This window comes from Vitis riparia, chromosome 13 (genome assembly GCF_004353265.1).
Source record: "Vitis riparia cultivar Riparia Gloire de Montpellier isolate 1030 chromosome 13, EGFV_Vit.rip_1.0, whole genome shotgun sequence".
In the NCBI taxonomy this organism is placed as follows: domain Eukaryota; kingdom Viridiplantae; phylum Streptophyta; class Magnoliopsida; order Vitales; family Vitaceae; genus Vitis; species Vitis riparia.
In genome coordinates, this window is record NC_048443.1 from 21,832,042 (window position 1) to 21,855,019 (window position 22,978).

General features: G+C 32.5%; 2 protein-coding genes across 4 annotated transcripts; both read right to left on the reverse strand.

Annotated features, from left to right (window-relative positions):
- Positions 1-2,188: 2,188 nt before the first annotated feature.
- On the reverse strand, positions 2,189-8,275 carry LOC117928114 (NAC domain-containing protein 53). The gene is made up of 6 exons (XM_034847970.1): positions 7,962-8,275; positions 7,522-7,799; positions 7,212-7,406; positions 3,527-4,036; positions 3,319-3,436; positions 2,189-3,157 (listed from the first exon to the last, which is right to left on the reverse strand). The coding sequence occupies exons 1-6, from the start codon at positions 8,125-8,127 to the stop codon at positions 2,745-2,747; spliced, it is 1,680 nt and encodes a 559-aa protein (XP_034703861.1). The 5' UTR covers positions 8,128-8,275; the 3' UTR covers positions 2,189-2,744.
- A 1,430-nt stretch (positions 8,276-9,705) lies between these two features.
- LOC117929185 (NAC domain containing protein 50-like) lies at positions 9,706-13,412 on the reverse strand. 3 transcript variants are annotated; one of them, XM_034849434.1, is made up of 4 exons: positions 13,087-13,412; positions 12,524-12,795; positions 11,502-11,687; positions 9,706-10,766 (listed from the first exon to the last, which is right to left on the reverse strand). In XM_034849434.1, exons 1-4 carry the CDS (start codon positions 13,262-13,264, stop codon positions 10,104-10,106), a joined length of 1,299 nt encoding a protein of 432 aa, XP_034705325.1. In that variant the 5' UTR covers positions 13,265-13,412; the 3' UTR covers positions 9,706-10,103. The 3 variants fall into 3 exon arrangements, with proteins under 3 accessions (XP_034705325.1, XP_034705326.1, XP_034705327.1); XM_034849435.1 differs by having other exon boundaries at positions 13,023-13,111; XM_034849436.1 differs by lacking the exon at positions 13,087-13,412 and adding an exon at positions 12,992-13,083.
- Positions 13,413-22,978: the final 9,566 nt, after the last annotated feature.

A 22,978-nucleotide genomic window follows, 5' to 3' on the forward strand; every position in this document is an offset into this window, starting at 1 on the left:
TTTCATTTCATACTAAATTTTAAATTTTTTAATGTTAGTGTGTATGTGTTTTTTTTTTTCCCTTTTTCTTTTTTGAAATCTTAAGATAAAATATAAACCTGGTTTTATTTATCAACTAAGCCCAAATATTTAAACTTATTGCACCAAAGTTATGTTGATTATATTAGTTTAATTGTTTGTGATTTAGATTGATTTTCTACATGCTAAGGTTGACGTTAACAATTTAATGACTTAATAATGACATAATGATTTAATTTATGTCATTAAATCGATTAAGCATGTTTAATAAAATATATTAATTTAATGATTTAAAATAAATTTTAAGTTAACTTTATCAAATAATCTTAATACTTAAAGTAAATAATAAGAAACAAGTTTTAAGTTGACAAATAATAAGTGTGAGTGTTTAGTTAGGTTGGCAAATTCAGACAAAATTTCTAAGTATCCCCTAACTCAGTTTTCCAATTCCTCGTTGGACTACTTGATGTTTAAAGATTAAAACTTTACTAAGAAGCCGAGGTATAAAGTCAAGTGTGTATTGAATGAATTTGAATCAACCATATTTTTCAACATGTTGATTGCCTTGAATTATTTTAAAAAATGTTAGGGAAGGTGAGAGAAATAATTTTTGGTAAAAATAGTAAGTTCCCCTATTTTTGGACTGATCTCGATGCAATGTCATATCAATCTAACTAAACTATTTTTAATATCAAATTTCAGTCATAAGATTAAGGGTTTGTTTTGTTTTTTAAATACAAACTTTCCCCATTTTTGGTTAGGAGAGATTGTAATAGCCGTGAGAGAGAGCTCCTCATTCCTTACCATTTTGATGTTGTTTGCATGCTAAGAAAATCCCATCCAAGTTTTCCAAGAAAATTTTTACATGGATTTTTTTTTTTTTTAAAAAAAAGGTTGATTCCTTAAACATTCATCTATCATTTTTTTGGGTTTGTGTAAAAACTCATTTTCTTTTTATGTAAATTCAAGAAGTGGTCGAGATAGAGTTTAGTGTAGACTTCAAGTATGCTCCAAAAGAATGTGAGAAGTTGAAAGTGAAAGGTACTAGTCAAGTGGTTTGAAAATGATTGGTTAAATTGAGTTAGGTAAGACTTTGTATTCAATTTTTATTCTTCATAGTGGATGGTTTCAATCAATTATAGGCCTGTAGTTTTTTATCTCTTTAGAGGTTTTTCACATAATAGTCCAATGCCAATTGTCTCTTTCTTTCTCTACTCTTTTATTTATTTTCAGTTTTTAATATCATTAGTTACTTAGGCATGACATAAAACAAAAATTTCTTATAAACTAATCTATTATCAAATAACATTTATCTATGACCAAATGTAGTATATAGACTAATATAATCATCTTTTTCTTTTTATATTTTAAATTATTATTGTCCATAATTAGAAAAAAAAAAAAAAAAAGGTATACTTTCATTTTCTTTTATTTCATTTAACTTTTCAAATTATTATTACAAAAATAATTTTACATCCTTCCACATCATTAATTCATTAACTTCCTCATAAATGAATCATTTAAAAAGTATTAATAAAAATGTTAATTATACCAAGATATTTGCTAATAAAAATCTTGCTAATAAATAAACTTGATCTCCATTGCTATCATATCCATAGGTCACAATGCAACCACCACTTGTTCTAGAACATCCTATAATCCCCCATTGTCATCATCTCCACACGGATCATTATGAAACAGCCACCCATATTAACGCATGTTGTTCGCATGTATTAACACATGTTACACCCATAAATCATATTAAATCATTAAATTGATTTACCATCCTCTAAATGAAAAACTTATTAAGAATTTTATTCTCCTAAGAACTAAATTTTATTCTTTGGATATAAGAGTCAGAGGGTTTTCATTTTATTTGTAAATATTGAATTTTAGCTTGCTAAGATAATATCAATTTTATTAGTAAACATTGAATTTTAAACAAATTAAAGTTCCTAGATTTCATTTATTCAAAATTATTTTATTGAGGTATCTGAGAGATATTTGCAATAATCTTAAAAGGGTAAAAAGATAAATAAAATCCCGAGGCAAGTTTAAAAATAAAAATAAAAATGAGATTATTAAACCAAGTCTCCATGAGACCAAGTTACAAATTTTTTTAAAACTCACATAAAAAGGACATGAAAGCTAAATATTAAAGAGAAAAACACAAAAAAGTAACCCCATTTCTTAAATGAGAAAAAAAAATCCAGATTCCAATACCATTCACTAGCCTAAGCAGAAGTAAAATCTAAACACCCGTCATATAACCGAGCACAGAAACAACCTTAACAATGCCCTCTAAAATTCCCAAAAAAAGAAAGAAAAAAATGACATTACATCATGACAGGTTACAGGAATGCTTGAGCTTTACATTCCTTTCTAATTTTCCACAGGATGTAGGGATCTCAAACTCCGATGAAAGTAGAGGGACTGTGAGTGTGTTTGCTATGTTTCAATAAAAAGGTGACCATATAGAATGTAAGAAGTTAGGCTGCGATTACAAGTCCAACAAAACCAAAGAGTCGAGAGAACACCAAAGTATCAGTTTGGTAGGTAACATATATAAAAAATAAACTAATAACAGTGCCACAGCAGCGTGCTGTTATGTAGAAGGGACCATAAGGGGTTATTATCCCTCAACTACCTGCCTGTATTTCTTTTTAACCCAGAATACTGTTTGTGGGTATGTTATGGGCAACCAACCATCCTATGGATTAAGGGTCTTACCTGCTACAAATGCAGGTCCCAATTTTATAACTCACTGAAAGGATCAGCACCCAAATGAATATAAGGTAGAACCCAGCCCGGGATATCACAGGTCCTGCCTTGCCTGGCATCAAGCTAGCTATTGGTTCCAAACTTGCAGAATTCATCTCACCCTGTGGCAAGCCAAAAGAAAGCATGAAATTTATATTCCCCGATTTACCATATGACCAGTCTACCCCATTGCCACTCAAAGTCGTGTCTCTTATTTGGATCATTCCAGCAGTGAGATGAACTGAACTAGAAGATTGAATGGCTGAGTTCAACCGAAGAGCTACATCTTTTGTAGGGGCATCCGAAGCAGATGCAAAAGGAGCAGGGATACCACCCAACAACTGATAGCTTGCCTGTTTGATGAATGGATATGGGATATCTGCACCACAAATACAGTGCATAAAGATAATGATCAGGTCAATACAAGTGAAGGAAAAGGATTAACTTGCAAATAAACAAGGATTTGAAGTAATCACATATCAACTTTAAAATTCTATCTAGTGATGCTAGAGTGAACTAAAATACAGTTTTTATACTTACCAGATTCAAATTCTGTAGCCTCGGGATTTTTCTTTGAAGAGGATGCACCACTGTCACCATATGCTTCTGAGAGCTGCTCACTCCCAATAGGCAGTTTCTCAGCTCCTCCATTCACAGGCTGTTGTATGGGAATAGGTCAATCAAAAGTTAAAAACGTTTTCACCTGATAATAGGTGCCATGCAGTGAAGCTCAACAGTTTAGTATTACCTCTTGATCAAGTGGTGCAAGGTCAGACAGAGGGTTTTCACTTCCCATCATTTCAAAAGAACCAAAAGCCATTTGCTGTAAGTTATCACCATCGGCATCAAGGAATGCAAGGTACTCATCAATGTCAAAAGCTGAAGGATCTGTCTCAACAGGGTTTGAAAGATCATCAGTTTCTAGGAAAAATCCATCCTCAAATGCAAGGTTTTCAGAAGCATCCAGGTACGGTTCATCAAGTAAGTAATCAACTTCCACGGAATTCACATCATTGCTTTGTTCAACATAATATTCATCTTTGACTGATTTTGGATCCACCTCATACTGCTCTGATAGATCAAAAATCTTCTGGTCATTAGGCAGCTCCGAACCACAATGATTTTCCTCCATACCTATGAAGGGCTTTTGTTCATTTTCATTAAATTCCCTGGAATCCTCAGCATACTTGCTGCAATCTCCATAATAGAAATTCAATGGAAGAGGATCATTTTCAGGAGGAAGACCTATGTCAAGACACTGGAAAAAGAAAAACAATCTTTAGCATTGAGGGGGGGAAACCTAGAATTAACCAATCAATGAAAACAAACATTTAGATAACATTAGGAGATAGTTCTTTGTCCATGTTGAACTTCATTGATTGACTTAGCTCTAAGTGAGGCAAGGGAGTTGTTTTTTTGTGTTTTCCCTTAGCATCATTTGGCCTTTTCGTGCCTTTGTATAGAACGATGTATACCTATACATGCCCTTCTGTTAGGCGCTTTTAATATATTCTATCATTGCCTATGAAAAAATCTTAGCTGGAAACATGATTTTGCTGACTAGAAACAGACAATTCATATCATGATCAAGAATGAGTGATCCTCCATAGCATAGAGTGTAATAACAAAACCAAATATAATAAAGAAGTTCCAAGGCTCCAAGCATGCTCAAAGAGGTAGAACAATTACTTGGGAACTCCTTCAAGAAAATGTACAATCTCCACTTTTTTTATAGAAAATACTATCCCATCTTTTTTTTCTGTTGACACATCTGAAATGAAGAAACTGATGTTTGTAAATTAAAATTGTAAAAACACAAAATTAAAAATTGTGAAGAATGAGAAGAAAATTTTACAAAGTAAACCTAAACTAACTAGCTGATATCTACAGAAAATTTGTAGGACAAAAGAATAACAAGATAAATTGCCTCAATATACAAACAATTAAATATTGTTCTTGATTTGCTTTGCAGTCATCCGAGTTTTTTTCCTATTTATTTCTCAATGTTTGATTCTTTTTCATCTATGTAGATTATCTACATAACGTCAATTCAGCAGAAGTCCATAATCTTTTATTTAAAATATTTTTTAACTAAAACTATAATTTAATCTTATTAGTTATATAAAACAGAAAGTAATTTAGTTGTAAGTTTTAATGTATGCATATACGCGCATGGAATTGACTTTACTGTTATTAGTTATATAAACAGAAAAAAAATATCCAAGTTTTGAGATTCAAATTATATGTCTGTCTGTACATGCATGCCTATACACGTATGCATGTGTTTGCATACGTATGTATAATTATTAATGTATAAGTTATGTGTTTGTTTTGCTAAACATTCTCAAACAGAATAGAGAAGATAAGGAAGATGTGCAGAACTCTTCATCAGAATTGTAAGAATAAGAACCATCTTGATGGCACTAATAATTTGAAGGACTTTTGTGGGAAGTTACCAAAAATACTCTACTCGTTACTCCCTCTCCAACAGTCCTTATCTCATTGTTTAATTTTGTAACTTTTTCAGAAGCCCTGATCCTCTTACCAACATTGCTGATTGCTCTAGTCATACCTCTCCTTCAGTTTGTCCTGTGACTCTTGTCTATCTGTTTCTTTCGTTAAAATCAGAATATGGTTTGTAGACTCCTGCTTACCTAGCATAAACTATGCCTACTTACCAAATGTCAACCCAACCATATGAGTTGGACGATAAGTATGATCTTCCAAATAGTTTTAAAAAATAAGAAAGAAAGAAAAGCAAATCAAAACCTCAATGGAGTTCTCAAGCCCAAACCTCCTTAGCAAGAAACTGAAAAAGACTCCCCAATGACGATGAATCATAGAATGATCTGATTGATAGCCTTCCACCCTTCACTCCCCTCTAAACCAACATATCCTCCCCCCTCCCCTGCAAAGGCATGGAATGGGTGTCCACCAGGAACTACTCACCATTTGAAAATCAAAGCAAGGATCCTCATGACCCTACTGAACTTGTACGTGAATTATTTCGTAAACTCCATCTTTTAAGTACATTTGATTAATCGAAATGCAATTTAGTTACTGTTGGGTGCAAATTATGCATATCCAAACCAAAGAGAGAGAGAGAGAGAGAGAGAGAGAGAGAACCTGGAACGTGACCAAAGTTGTGGTCATAGGTAGACATAGTTATGGGCACAATCAGGGTATTTGTTTGGGATGTGTTCTGCCATGCATACTATTTGATATGCACGATAGATATCCAAAAAAGAAAGATAAACACAAGTTTTATAAAAGAAATAGAAACATTTTTGGCCCACTATAAAACTATCCATGCATCCTTGATTGATGTATCCAATTAAGCATCCATGTCTTATGTGGGATTTTATTTATGAACTTTATTTTTCTCCCCTTGGATATAAAAGAACAAAAATTGGATTCTTCAATTTGTTAGTTGTCCTAAGAGTTAGGGATAAGGCTAGTTCAACAACTAGATAACTCTACACCAATAATCACACCAGAGTCTAAAAGGCTTTCAACATACAATATCTGAAGTACAAGGGCTAGAGGTCACTCCTCATACAGGAATTGATACTTGAGAGTTAAATCATATACTAGGGAACCCGCTACATAAACACACACACACATATATAACACTTTTTCACAAAATTCACAACTTCTATATGGAAATCCTCGATGATCTGACTCAAAGGCTAGATACTGAATGCAATCATTTTGCACTTATTCTTTTGATAAGAACGTCATCATTTTATCTTGGTTCAAAAGTCTAAAAACCCAACATCAATGCAAAAAGAGTATCCCCTAAAACATAATCAGTCTTTTAGCCGCTAGAACAATCTTTTCATTTGAATTACACCAAAAAATCAAGGTGTTTTTTGCCATAAGTCACAAATTTTGGCAGGGAGTAGATGCAAATCTTGTCTCCTTCTAGGCATAATTTAGCCAATATTGACATTGATATATACATAAATTAGTCTTCAGTTTTGCTTCAATACAAGACACCAAAAACCTTTCAAGGCCTCCTATTCTTCCAAGAAAATTAGCATTCCCATTATTTTTAAGTTTAAATAGTACAAAATAATTGCATGTATAGTCATGAAGAGCCTAACCGAATCTGTAAGCACTTTGGCTAGGCACCAACAGCCAATACACCCTTCCATTTCAACAGTTCTACTAGACTATGCACGCAGGGTTTCCCATCACTTTTAAACACTTCTTAAGGAGAGGGATTATCAAAAGTTCAAACAGAGACATATCCTTTCACAGTTATTACATGAAAAATTTGGTCTGAGCATTACTAGTTTGATTACTATATTTAGGATTCTGTTATAACTATTTGTTCTTCCCACCTTGCTTTTCACTTCAATTGAGTAACTAAATTCATTACTATACGGCACAAAAGGCATACAGAAAAAACAAAGACTATAATCACAAACCTTCTCAAGATCAACAGCTTCATCAGAGGGTTCATGACCAGCTACAACTTCGTCTGCAGCCAACTCACCTGGAACAAAAACCACCACATCCTCATCCTCATCCCACTCCTCCTCAACGAACGGCGCCCCATACTGCTCACCATTCTTTGGACCTGAGCCACTCTTTTGAAAGATTCGACACAATACAAATGCATCCTTCTCGACCAAACAAACAAAACAATAATAAGCCCAAAATTCTCATAAAACAGCGATTAACAATGGCGACAAACTAAAAAACCATCACGTCGTTTAAATTTCTCTACGATCTCACCTGCGCCACGCCTGTTTTCTTCAATTCTTCATCCATAAGCCTGTACTCATGCATCACCCAATTAGTCCGCTCCCCACGAGGAGCTCGCCCACTGTGATACACAAGGGTTTTCTTCATCCCAACGGTTCGGGCTCTGTGGCGAACCTCCCGGTCCTTGCCCGTGGTCTTCCAGTACCCTCTGTCCGTGGCGCGATTCGTCCTCGACCCGTTCCCATACTTCTTGTCCAGCACACTGAAGAAATACCATTCCAGGTCCCTACTCTTCAGCTTGGACTGACCTAAAACACCACCCAAAAAAATACCAGAATTCAAAGACCAAAATCAATTTAGGAAGAAAGCTCTGGCGGCCGGACCTAGAAGAAAAGCTAAAGATTCAGAAAGATAAAAGACAGGGGAAAAGACGTGATATCAAGAAATTCATCAGAATAAGAGAGACAAACCTGGGAGGTCCCAAGGCTCGGACTTGTAGATGTCGATTTCGGAGATTGTGTCGAATCGGAAGAGCTTGCCACAGACCTTGCGCTTGAGGTAGTACCACACAAGTTCCTCATCGGTGGGGTGAAATCGGAAACCCGGAGCCAAGGATGCCGCTGATTCACGTCCCATAACAGACGGATCTTCAAGAATTGAACTGAAAGACGGATTTTGAATAGAGTAATAAATAAAATTAGGGTTAGGGTTTTGATCGAAAGCAGAAAAGGACTGGGTAGGCCATTTGGTCAAGTCGTTCCTGGGAAATGTATCGTTGGCTCAGGCGCACGACAAATATATTAAGATGTTTCCGGGAAAGTGAGAAGGGCGGAGTAAATTTATTGTGAGCCTAACGGTGACTTGTGAATTTCACCCGCTGTCACGTGGCGGAAGATGAGTCCTGTGGGGTCCACCTGACTGTGGACATGAACGGCTACAGATTTTTGTATACGTTTGGACTTTTGGAGTTACACCGTTACGGTGTGGTGACGTATATGCGTCCGTCACGGGAAAAATCAAATGGGCTGGAATCTTCCAAGTTCTAATACAACACCACCTCCACTATTAATTTTAATTTTTTAAAAAATTAGAAATATCTTTGCCTTTTTTTAATATTTTTAAATTTATTAAATTAAGATTATCTTTAAATGATTATTAATTGGTTATGATTTTCAAATTCAAATTTTCATCAAAACTAAAACTAAACTTATCATTGAAAATTTCCACAAGTCCTACTTGACAATTAAATCGATTTATCCAAATCTTCTAATTTAAATAAAAAAAATCAATTTACTATTATAAATTAACAAATGCCCAATAAGAAAAATGCTCTTTTATATTTCCAACAAATTCTAAGTCTATTATTTTTTAGAAATTCTTACCCAAAAATTGAAATTAATACCATAAATAAAAATAATAATAATCTAAAATCTTCCAAAATTTCGAGCAAATTTTATAAATAAAAATAGCTTATGATTTAAAATTTTATTTAAAATCTATATATATCATTATTGGAAAATTCAGGTGACCTTGTTAGTGAAAAAAGAAAAAAAAAATTATGAATATTAGACCTCATTTCCACCTAAGAAGACTCGACTACAAGACGGATTTTCGAATTCATAATTGATGATAAGACTAATGAATATTTATTTTTATCTTGTACTCAAACAAGCACGTTTCCCTATTTTATATCAATCTCATTAGATATTTTCCCTATTTTATATCAATCTCATTAGATTATGATACGTTATTATAACCTAAGTCTGGAATTTTGCTTTCATGCTCATAAACTAATGGCAAGCTAGGATTTCCCAATTCTATATAAACGATCCTAAATGACTTACTATAAAGAGCACCGCAAAATTAGTTACCATGTGAGTAGGTATGATCCAATCCCTAAACAAACCAGGACTCTCGTGACCTTCCTTCCCAGGCTTCGGATTATGTTGCAAGGAAAAGAAGGAGAAAAGGAAAAATTGATAAAGACTGCGAGAGCTTCCACCCCTGGCTACTACCGACCTGTCAATTGTTTATTCCAACTTTGTCCCCCCGTGCATAAACACATCACCATCAAGTTCCTTAACTAGGAAGTAACTTGGAGCGGACGGCTCAAAAGCAACTTGCTGCTGGCGCATTTTTCCAATACTATAAAGTAAGCTTTCCCAGGTAAAACCTTACTTCTTAAGCACTAGCAATAATATCCATCACCTAATCTATAACCAACCAACCACTCACTCATTCAACCTGCAAAACAACATCTGATGAAAATGAAAAGGAAAAGGAAAAGAAAAAGAAAAAAGGGTGGCCCTCTAGTGTGAATGACACTGATCCCCCCACCCTTTCCCATGAAATTTCCATTATAGGTCAGTACCTTACAACAAGACCATTTCTAATTTAAAGCTTCCAAGGAATGAAATCCAACTATTTCACATTCCTAAAACAACAGTAGAGTGGGCAGCAACAGAACGTTCTATTTCGTAATTTTGGGGAAGGTTGAGTTGTATTCACAACTAAATTGATGGACAGGGCCCTACCATTAGCCAATGACAGAAAATAAGGGAAAATTATGTATAGCATTGGCCACGTCCGTTGCTACCCACATCTGGCAGTTCTCAGTCCTCATTTCCGTTGTTTAGGGTTATATCAATTCGAGATTTGTAAGCATTAACAATGGACTCGGCCTGCATCATATCAGCTTTCAATCTTTCCCTCTCAGCAGACATTTCACGGACCTTATCTTCCAAGTAAGTAATATACTTCAAATAGCTGGGAGGCAAAGTTGCATTACCATCACTGATATCAAACGTGGCTGGGGGAGTTCTAGAAACTTCGTTTATTATCTCACTTTCTTTCATCCCATTAAGTTCCACCACTGTAGCAGAGTGAGGAGCTGTAGAAATTTCCTTTTTGATTTGGCTCTCTTTCTTCCCATTAAGTTCCACAAATGTACCGGACGGAGCTGTAGGAAGTTCCTTTTTAATTTGACATTCTTTCTTCCCATTATGTTCCACGAGGGGAAATCCAAAGATAGAAGGTGGAGAACTTCTTTTTGTTATTGTACATTCTTGAATAGTCATCAGTGAGCTTTCTGAAGCATCTGAATGTTGAGGATTCAGATCATCATGCCTTGATCTTTTATTAGGAAAAATCGTCGACTCTTTATTAACAGTACATGTCAAGGGACAATCCTCCAACCTCTCACTCGGGGAAAGAGATAAAACACTTCCAGAGTTTTTTAGAAGCTCACTTTGCCTAAGTGTAGTGGATTGAGCATCCTGCAACAATAAACCAAAAACCAAAAAGTAAGATGCATTTCTTGGATACATGTTCAAAAATTCAACTATATGTTAAAGTAGATAGAGTAAATGTAACACCTGATATAAGCATGTTGAAAGAGTACAATCACCATTTAGTAGTGTAGTGCAATAAACAAATCAATTAAAAAGGCAATTTCCTGGTTAAATGGGTAATCTACGTGGTTTCAATGAATCAAACAGACGCATGTGATGAATGCGACTTTAGTTAAGGCCCCCAACCAACCAAAAAAAATTCAAAATGGCAAACAAGGGGGAGAAATAATTCGAATTCAGGTAGTCTGCGCTTTTTTTTCCCCGAAAGAATAAAAAATATAGGAATCTTGTTCATTAAAAACGTACTAGAAAGCTTCAACATGAACAGTAAAAAGAATGTGGAGTTTCCAATTGATGCTTAAGCCACTGAAAAATAAATCCTTCAAAGGGTCAAAAAATTTTCAAAGAACCATATCAGTGCCACAAGATAAAGGAGAAATTCTAGGGTTGATGTTCACTTTCAAAGAGAAGGGTTTTCTTTAATTCTTATCCTCTAGTTTGTTGATTCAAAATTGGAGAAACATTCAAAACACCCCGAGAAAAAAATTGCAGCTAATAAAAGCTTGGCAAAATCATTTCTCATCACCTCAGAAGAATTTATCAATTATCATATAAGTTCAATTGGGGTAAAATGTTTGAAATGTGAGGATAGACACATACCTGCTCAAGATCACTCTCTTCAATACATGCCTTGCTATCAACTATAGCTTCATCTCCAGATTTTCCTCCCTGAGACGAGCCTGTCTTGTCATCATCCCATTCCTCCTCAATAAAGGGGGCATAACGGTCTTTGTGGGGAGGACCTATTTCACTCTTAAGAAAAACTCTACACACCACGTATGAATCCTTACCCACCAAAAAAGAACAAGCTACAAATGATTAACACGAGATTTATAAATCCCAAAGAAAACAATTGCCTCAATTTGATTGCCAAGAAAACTGATGGAAAAAAACAAAAGAGAGAAATTTTGAATCTTATGTTTAAATCGTTTTTGTAGTTACAAAAAAAGAGGAAAAAGAAAAAGAAGAATCAACTCAAATAAACTAGGTGGTGTTTGTTTTTTGACTAACTAGAAAAAGTCAAAATATTTAGCTTTTTCTATTCAGTAACTCGTTGACATCATCCAACATAGCTAAAATGAACTTGTTCAGTTTAGTTATTAGTTATGTTGGATGATGTCAACATGCTACTTTTAACTGAATAGGAAAAGTCAAATCAGCCAAAAAAAACAAACACCACCTTATGATAGTACAATTGCCAACCGAAAAAAGATCCTTTTTTTTTTTTTTTTTCCATCAGTACCAAACAATGAAAAGTATAAGATTGAAAAAGTTTTCAACTTGTTTGGCCACGGAAATAAGAATGTTTCCTTCATGTTGAAGATGGAAAAAATAAAATAACTACTAAAACATAATTGGCAACACATTTCAAAGACTGGTTCATTTTCAAAAAATTTAAAATATTATTTTCCGAGATTTGAAAGATACAATTTTTTTTCAAGTAGATCCAGAAACTGTCCTGATTCGTTATTTTCTGATCATTTTTGAAAAAATTGGTTCATTTTTCACTATCAAATAAGTCCGTAAATGATTTTTGTTCCGTTTCTTTTCTTGCATTTTCTCAACAACCAAGCAAAGCGTGAAGAAATACGACAGATACAGGCATTGATTTAGAGTCTCACCCGCAAGGCTTTCACCAATTCATCATCCACAAGCCTGTACTCATGCATTATCCAATTGGTCCGCTGGCCACCCGGAGCACGGCCACTGTGAAATACAAGGGTCTTCTTCATCCCGACAATTCTCGAGCCATGGAGCACCGAGCGGTCATTACCAGTCGCCTTCCAGTAGCCGTAGCTGGTGGCTCTATTCACCCTTCCCCCGTTACCGTACTTCCTATCTAGGGCACTGAAGAAATACCACTCCATGTCCCTGCTCTTCAACTTCGACTCACCTGCAACCCCGAAACACCAGAGAACTTGATAGGGAGAAAGATAAATCGATAAACTTATCGATCAAAAAGGGTCAAATGAAAACCCAAGAGTGTATTTCAAGCAATTCACCTCAATACATTCGGTGAGAGTTTAGGAGAGAGAAAGAAGCATCAACAAATTCACGGATTTAAAGAAATATTACAAGAAGCAATTTACCAGAAACCTAAACCTAGAGAGATGAAAAGACCTCATTCTCAACAAATTCACCGGAAACAGATAGAGTTTTCGAGAGAGAGGAGTGAGGATGCGACCTCCGAGGTTCCATGGCTCCTTCTTATAGATATCGACTTCCGCAATGGCGTCGAAGGCAATGGCCTTGCCGCAGACCTTGCGCTTGAGGTAGTACTGCACCAGCTCTTCGTCGGATGGGTGGAATCGGAACCCTGGAGCTAATGCCGTCGGCGGTGTCGCCGGCAATCCGGAAGCCATTAAGGAAGACTGAATCCGGGGATTAGGGTTTTCAGACAATTGAAAAGGCTAGGGTTTGCTTTTGATGGAAGGATTGAAACATCATCACTTTTCTCACTTTTCTTCGCTTGCAAGAAACTGCTTAGAAGTTTTTTGAAGAATCGCCGCGCTGTGCTGTTTGCTTTGGTACTTTCGGTAACTCAGCTCCTTTTATCTACTAAAATAAATAAATAAATAAATTTTTTTATTTTATTCTTGATTTTTTATTTATTTATTTTAAAAAGGAGAAATTAATTAGTATAATTAAATTGTTTTACAAAATATTAATAAAAATGGAAAGTAATTAATTAATTAATGATATATATTTAATTTTTATTTAGTATTGATAAAAAAAAAAAAAACATGAAAATAATTAAGGAATGACATTCAAGTCCTATGAGATAGTGGGTGAAAAAGAGGATGAAGATTACACGCATGACATTGAAAATATATTTTCATAGAATAAATAAATAAGGCATTATTATAAAATTTTTCAAAAGTTTAATAATGGGTTTTAAGAATTTTTGTCTCTTTGGTATGATTAGTTTGTCTTTATCCACAATGTAGGCCTAGGGGTACAAATGAGAAGAATTATTCCAACCTCAAGATTGTACAACTCATTAAAAAATAAAGAAATTGAAAAGAAAAAAAAAATTATTAAGAATATGTTTGATCCGTGAATAATATGAGGCTAAGAGAATGAAAATATAAAAAAAATATAAAAATAAATTAAAATTTGATAAATTATTTTTATTTGTTATATTTTACTTATTTTAACTTATTGTTCTAAAAATTAAATAATTTAAAAATATATAAGTTTTTAATTATATTTGATTTTATTTGATATTTTTTATAAGATAATCAAATATGAAAATTTTTATTTATTTATTTATTCTTTTCTTAATGTTTTATGAGAACCAAATATACCTTAAAAGATTTTAAATCTTGCTAAAATAGGTACAATTTTTTTATAATAAAATCTAATTTCAAATATGGTCTCTAATTATATTGAATTTATGCTAACTTTTTAGGTTATATTATGCATATTTTTTGTAATTAGATAATAAAGTTTGTATTACTAGACACCCAAATGTGATCATTAAGGTTTTTATTATTATTATTATTATCCTCCAATAACCAACACCAATAAAATTTAGGGTATCATTAATTATAGGATTCAAACCTAGACCACATTTCTTAATATTTGTCCTTATTATAATATATATTAACTATAAGGATATAACAAAAATGAAAAGGGATTTTGAAGGGCCAAATCTTTGTTCAACGTAATCAAGTAAAGGTTTGGCACACAAGAAAAAGGAAAGGGATTTGGAAGATGGTAGAATCTTTTTTCAACCTAATCAAGTAAAGGTTTGGTACACAAAAGTCCAAAAACTAAGAAAAGGAAATTTAAGAAATTAGAATTTATGGTTGGTATATCGTGTTTACGATCTTTTATTTAAAAATAAATACAAAACAATAATATAATTATTTAAAATTAAATTTTTATAAAAAATATGAAAATGTTTTGAAATTTATGTCCTATCCAATGTGTTCTCTAAAATGCCCTTTTTAGTCGGTTTTCAACTCTCTAAATTTATGTAGATTTTATGTGCTCATATCTCATTCTCCAATCTTTAATTCAATCAAGAGAAACATAAGGAAAGTAATATTTAGGATTTCCATTTCTTCTTATAAGATTGCGACATGTAACAAATTCCTTAATCTAGAATTTGAAAAAATGTCATTGTATCTATAGGAAAGAACATATATTATCATCTACTAAGGATTAAGAAAGAAGTACAATGTATGCATTAAGCAAGTCAATAATTGACAACAAAATTAGGCGCACGTGAAACAACGTGACTCCATGTACTTTTCTATTCCAAAAAATTAGAGATATGTGTAATTACCCACTATAATGTCCATAACCATTACTATAATGGTAAAAAGTAAGATGAAACTAAAAAAGAAGAATAGTAAAAAACAAAGATGGAAACAGAAGAAAAGAAAACATAGTTATAAGGGAAGAGAAAGAAATAACCATAATATCCAAATTCGAAAGAAATAAGAAAATGTTAAAATTAGATTTAATCATGTGATGGCATTCGAAGAAGGTCGAGCATGAAGTTGACATATCATGTAATTGACTAGTGACTCCTTGAAGCCCTTTTGTAAATTTTTGAAAAAAAAAATGCCATCATTGTCGGTTCCCACAACAATAGTTAAGGCTTTCTACTTAGGACTAGAACCGAGAGCAAAAAAAACTTGCTTCGACTAAGGCAAGTCCTACTTGGGGGAACAATGTGGTAAAGAATCCTAAATCATCATCCATTAATTGTCAATAAGAGGAATTACAATCCACACATTAAGCAAGTTAACAATCTACGAGCAAAAAATCAAATGCGTGTAAACAAATTTAACCACCAACTAATATGTCTTCTATTATAAATGAAGCATGGCCTATCAAAAGAAGCTCACCTTTGAACTCCTACATTAACTTTTATTATTTATACTTTAATTAAATAAATAATATTTTGAATTTTAGTATAACAATAAGAGAAGTTTTAAATTCATTCACTCAATCTATCTATGCATCCACCTTTAAAAAAAAAAAAAATTTATATATGAAATGACTAAAATATCCTTTTCTTCAACACCTCACACCCTCCATCTAAAACTTAGGGCTTGTTTGGTTGCTGTTTTTGAAAACTATTCTGAAAAACAGTTTTGAGAACAGTTTTTAAGAACAGTTTTTGGTGTTTTTAGAAAAAAAAATTATGTTTGGGAACTGAATTTTAGAAAACAGTTTTTGTTCTCAAAAACAAAAAAAACATGTTTGGCTTAGTTAATAAAAAATGTTTTTAGAATAAGTAAAACAAAAAATATGTTTGAAAAATGTTTTTTTTTTCAATTAATAAAATATTTTCTTCAAGTAATTTATATTATAAATTTATAAATAATTTTTATATACACAATTCATTTAAATTTAAAAAATTATTTTATTTTGATTTATTACAAAAATATACCATTAAAATTATTTAAAATTTATATATTTTAAATTATATAATCATATGAAAAAATTAAAATAAGTTTGAAGTAGTATATAGAAAATAATAATTTAATAATTTTGAATTTAAAGTTTATTTTTATTTTTTACTTTTTACCTTTTACTTTATTATAATTTTTTAATTATATTTGCTTCATGAGATTGAAAGGTGGGAAGAAGGGAAGCAAAAGAGTGGAGTCCATGGTCATCTACTGGATTTAACTGGGCTTTGGAGTCCGGATGAGAGAGAGAAAGAGCAGGTCTAGAGAGAGAAACAGCTCTTGGTGATTCAACACCTCTTCTTCTTCTAATTCTATTCCTTTTTCCTTTTTCTCCTACAGATCTCCCCCATTGCTCACTCTCATCGTTTTTTTCCTTCTTTTTTTTTTCCATTTTCCTTGAGGTGTTTTACCCATCAAGCCTGGATTTTCCCGTTTGATTTCCATGTCCTTAAGCAAGGTTTTTGTTTTTTTATTTAACAGAACAACCAACTAAAGAAAAATCAAAACGGGAAAAATTAGGAATTTTTTTGTGCTAGAGAAGAGGAAACTGGAGAAGCCGCGACTGTGCTGGAGAAGAAGAAACTGGAGAAGAGGAAATATGAGAACGGGAAGAAGAAAAACACGGAGAACAAATGATTTTTTTGTGGGTTTTTTTGTTCTATAAACAGTAAAAAAACGGAGAAAACACCATTTTGTTGTTCTCTAAACAGTGCCATTTTGAGAACACGGGAAACAACAAAAACAAAAACGACTCTCACAACCAAACAAGTTTTTGGTGTTTTTTGTTTTCAAGAACAGAAAACAGTTCTTGAAAACACTAACCAAACAGGCCCTTAACCCTATTTCTTCTTCTGTTTGTCCATTTCTCTTATTCTCTTCCATTCCATTCTTCCTCAATATTTTTACACTTAAAAATAATAATAATAATAATTCAAATGTACAACCAAACTGCTACTACTGTTGTGATTCCTTTTTGGTTCCTTACCTTTCATTCCTATCTTCCTCTTTTTTTTTTTTTTTTTTACTTAAAAAAAAAAATCAAGTACACCACCAAACTACTATTGTTGTTGTGATGGACGATAACGCCAAGTCATAGACCCTAAATTTTTTGTTTTTCAAAGGGAAAAAAAAGAAGAAGGAAAATTGAAGAAGAAGATGAAGAGGAAGACAAGAAAAAGAACGAAAATCAAGAAGAAATAAAGGTAGGATTTTAGGTGGGTGAGTGAGGTAAGGTTGGAAAAGATAACATTTAGTCATTCAACATTTAAAATAATAATGATTATTATCATTTAAAAAAAAGATATGTGAAGAGATTGGATACTAATAAATATTATTTTATATAAATTGAATAAACATCAAAGAAACATAAATTTATTTGAAAAATTAATTTATATTACTTATTCTTAAAAATATGAAAATAATTTATTTTTCTATCTTTTAATTAAGAAAATTATTACAAATTAATAATAAAAATATTTAATTTTAAAATTAAAAAATAAATTATTTTAATGCTTATTAAAACATTCAAATAATAATTTTAAAAGGAATTTTGAAGAGCTAAAATTCCTTTTTAAAATTATTCTTAAAAATATTTTAAAATTCCTTAAAGTAATTTTTGAGAATTGTTAAGAATTAAATATTTCCTTATTGGATAAGGTCATCTAAAATTTTTTCATAAATTATAAGATTTCGTGTTATACTAGAGTTTCTAATTTGAAGAGTAAATATTTTAGAAATTTTCATAGGTGATAAGTTATCAATAAAAAACATTACTAAAAAGGTTTTAGGAAAATCAGTAATTTGATGGAAATAATTTTCTTGGAAAATATTTCCAAAATATGATATTCATTAAATTGGAATTGTGCAAAGATAGAGTGTGGAAGTAGGTTTTAAAATTTGAGAGTAGTTTTCTTATCAAATTAATTTGTGAATAAAATACTCTTATAAAATTTTTAAAGTTTTTAAGATTACATTCTTTACAAAACAAATATATATATATATATATATATATATATATATATATATATATATATATATATATATATATATATATATATATTTGTATAACTTTTTATAGGAGATAATTCATTCATCAGAGTAATTGCTAAAATTTTAAAACTCTTAATTAACTCAAAAGATTAAATTTGAAAAGGGCCTAAGCAAGTTCATAGCCTCCAAGATTAAGCACATCTTGATATGGATCATCACCATCCCAAAGGTTGGTTAGTCCATAGAATTAAGGGATATGAACTTTCATCATCATCTCATGGTCTATCTTGATTTTATGTCATCGCTACTCCAAAGTAGGTTGGGTCAAGGAACAAAAAAATGTGGATTTTCTAAAGGACAAGACTAGATATGTTAATAGTGGGTGTGACCAATTCTAAAGATGGAACCCCTCAATTAATAACATTGATGTCAAGGATCTTCGTTATATATTTAACATAGATATAAAGTGCTTGAATCACCTAAAGTGGTCTCACTTGCATAGTCAAAGGCTAAACTTAGAAGATATGTTAACTTTGCCTTAAAAAATTTCCAAGTTTAAGGCAAAGTGATTAGCTTGAAAAGGTCAATACTTAGTTATAAGATCATGTTCTACCTAAAGTAGACTTAACTCTTATAATAATATGATACCTAGCAAAGTATATGTAGTTCTAAGAGGTCCACATTTTTTACTCTATTATTTGCCTTGAATGCTCAATATTTAATGCATATTTTAATTTTTTTTTTATGGAAATCATATCTTCTAATCCTACCACTCTCATTCTCAAGATTAATTAATTCACCAAGCTCAACTATATGGATTGAAAAGTAATATGGATATAGTAGTAATAGAAAAGGAATTAAAATAGGTAACTCTTAGAGCTAACTATTCATTATGAATACCTAACAAGAAGAAAGAAAGGTATATCAAAGGTAATATAAGACATATCAAAAGACCAAGTGTCCTGTCTTTGGATAATATGCTGCATAAACATCACCTATCTTTTGCACAATTTAGGATATTCTCTTTAATCTATGGGGAATATTTGGTGATAAGGGTAAGTCAACTAAAGAGATTACCCTTAGTATTGTTGTGGACACCAAGGTTTATATGGTTTTAAAGCCTTTATTGGATTTTTTCAAGATGGCCAAGGAGATTTTCAAATATCAGAAGGGTGTTCACGTAGGAGTTAAAGGTTCTTTAGATTCTTCTACAAAGAAGAAAAATAACAACACCAAATAGAAAAAGTTCAAAAAATGGAATAGAAAGAGCAAACTCATGGGCAAATGATTTTTGAAGCCTTTTAGGATAATAAAAAAGGAATGTCTAGTTTACTTGAGGAAAAAAAAGTACATATAATATTCCCATTGTTGAATATATAGTGGTAGATATATTCTAAGCTTGTTATTTATAATTTTTTGCAAGTTTTCAACAAGAGAAAAAGTTGCATAATAGAGATGTACTTACCTTAGCTTCAATTACAAGGTTAGCTATGTATTCTAGTGGGAAACGCTACCTCTTTATCTATTGACTCCATTACCACTTTTTCCAAGTAATGAGAATAGTCAAATTTCACTCAAAATGAAAGAATCTAATACTAATAAAACATTTGACATCTAAGCATAGTTCATATTAATCTAAATAGGATCTAAAGACAGTTGGATTTAAGGGTATGGAAACAAAAGACTAGCCCAAAAGATACAAACAAAGAACAAAATGAATAAGAAGAAAAACTTATCGGCTAAGGTGTGACAAGCATTGTCCTTGAAATAGATTCACCCTTCTCGAAGATGAACTCAGTGCACTAGGGTATCAGTGGTCTACCTCCAGGATTCAACAGTCAGATCTTGCATTGGGTGTACTTTATAAGCGAGATGTCTACAACTCAGGTTTAGAAAAAATTCCTCCAGATAGATGTATAAAAATCCTCCCTGAAAAACTCTCTGAAAATTTTTTTTTCTGAAAAATTGGTATTTATATATAGAGAGAAAGGGGTGACTTGCTTTTATAGGCCACTAATACAGTCCCAATGGAAATCTACTTCTAATTAGGATATGACTCAAAGTGGAAGATGATTCTACTTATTAAAGGAATGAGACTCCACTAGCACAATCTCAATAGGACTCTTCCCAAAAATATAACACTAATAGAATAAAATAACATAAAAATTCTCAATAGGACTCTTCCAAAAAATATAAGACTAATAGAATAAAATAAAAAAAATTAAAAATAATTCCAAAATAAAAATAAAAAATTATTTACACTCTTCCTACAATCCCCCACAGAGTGTAAATGTAATTTTCTTTTTTTTTTTGAAGAAAAAAGAATTCAATGCATCAATATTGGTGCCTAAAGACTATGAACCAGTCTTAGGACAAATAAGTATTGAATCATCAAACATGGTGAAAATAAATTTCTTTAAACTAGTGTTTCTTTATGTAACTCAAGGGACTTTTATCCACATTGGTTTTCTCAACTACACTACGAGTTGTACAAAACGAGTTGGCACAAATAGGTCATGCACCCTGCCTGGATATTCATGAGAGCTCTAGAGAACCTGCCTAAGTTCTCATAGGAAGCGATCCTACCTCCACTCTCATATAGGTGAATCCGTCAAGTATGTTCTACATTTAAACATACCATCCATAAGGAATATGGTATTCATTAAGAGTAAACACTCAACCTTAATCAATACAGAATATGCTCTATCTACACCATAGGGATGGACTCTCATACAATTAGAATTGATAGAGCATCTCAAGTCAACAAGTGATTTGTTATTACCCATATGAACCTACTTCATGGAATTTCCATTCTAATAGGTTGGGTTACCTCCACTCTTGACTTTTGTAGTAGGCATAAGTCTCATCCCCCTCAATGTTTCTTCCGCCAGTTTCTTATTTAGTGGTTTGGTCAAAGGATCGACCAAATTCAACTCTGACCTCACAAATTCTAGGGATATAACCTTTGTTTCAAGTAGTTGCTGCACAATATTGTGCCTTAGGCGTATATGCATGTTCTTCCCATTAAATATTTTACTCTTAGCCTTAGCAATTGCAACTTGGCTATCACAACGCATAGACACAGACGAGGCTGGTCTCATCCATAAAGGGATATTTGCTAAGAGGTTTCTAAGCTACTCAGCCTCATAACTTGCTTTTTTTAAGGCAATAAACTCAACTTCCATAGTAGACTAAGTAATGCAGGTTTGCTTGGTAGACTTCTAAGAAATTGCACTTCCACCAAAAATGAAAACATATCCACTAGTGGATTTCATCTCATCTGAATCCAAGATCCAATTTGCATCACTAAATCCTTCAAAGACACTTGGAAATCCACTAAAATACAAACCATAGTTAATGGTGCCTCTCAAATACTTAAGGACTCTACGAACAACAGTCCAATGGTCCTGATTAGGACTTTGGATGTACTGACTCAATCTACCTACTGTATAAGCAATGTCAGGTCTAGTACAATTCATTAAGTACATTAGACTCCCTATGATATGAGCATACTCTATTTAGGCAACACTATGTTCTCTATTTTTCTTCAGCTGTGAGTTGGGATCATAAGGAGTTGACACTAGTTTACAATCAAAGTGTTCAAACTTCCTTAGGATCTTTTCAACATAGTGCTCTTGAGAAAGTTTAAGCCCATTAGGTGTTCTAGTTATCTTAATTCCTATAATCACATCTGTCTCTCCTAGGTCTTTCATATCAAACTTAGAACCTAGGAATTTCTTGGTCTCACACACAACCTCTATGCTAGTTTCAAATATTAGCATATCATCAACATAAAGACAGATGACTACACATGTGTTATCCTCATACTTGTTGTAGATACACTTATCAGCATCATTGATGGAATATCCATTAGTTACAAACATATGATCAAACTTGTTCTGCCACTATTTGGGAGCTTATTTTAACCCATATAGTGATTTAACCAACTTACACACATTTTTCTCATTCCCTGGAACTACACAACCCTCAAGTTGATCTATATAAATTTCCACTTCCAAATCTCCATTCAAGAATGCAGTCTTGACATCCATTTGGTGTATCACTAAATTATGAATGGAAGCTAGAGCGATCAATACTCTAATTGATGCTATTCTAGTCACAAGGGAAAATGTGTCAAAGTAATCTACATCCTTCATTTGTTTAAAGCCTTTGGCAACTAAATGAGCTTTATACTTCTCTATGGACCCATCTTGTTTTAACTTTCTTTTAAAAATTTACTTACAACCAATGGTCTTTGTACCAGGAGGTAAATCTATTAACTCCCATGTATGGTCTCTCCCCAACCGACATATTGCTAATCCCTTAGCAATAAAGGAGAGAAAAAAATAAAAATAAAAGTAATAAATTTACAAAATCATGCTGATCACTCCAAAAATGTTTAAGTGGCATGACTGATCAAACTCTCACATGGAACATGAAAGAAATAAAACTCAAACTTCAATAGGAGCTATGAAATAATTTGTCTAGTCACAATTCATAAAGAGTAGGCATTATGCAAATTTAAGCTTCAAAATAATTTCCACTCCCAAAGGTCCAATCCTTACTCTTCCACAAAAATCTATGTGTTATTTATTAGTTTTCGGATATAGTATGTCAAACTAATCTCTCCTCTCAACCTAGTTCTTTTCAAAGCTT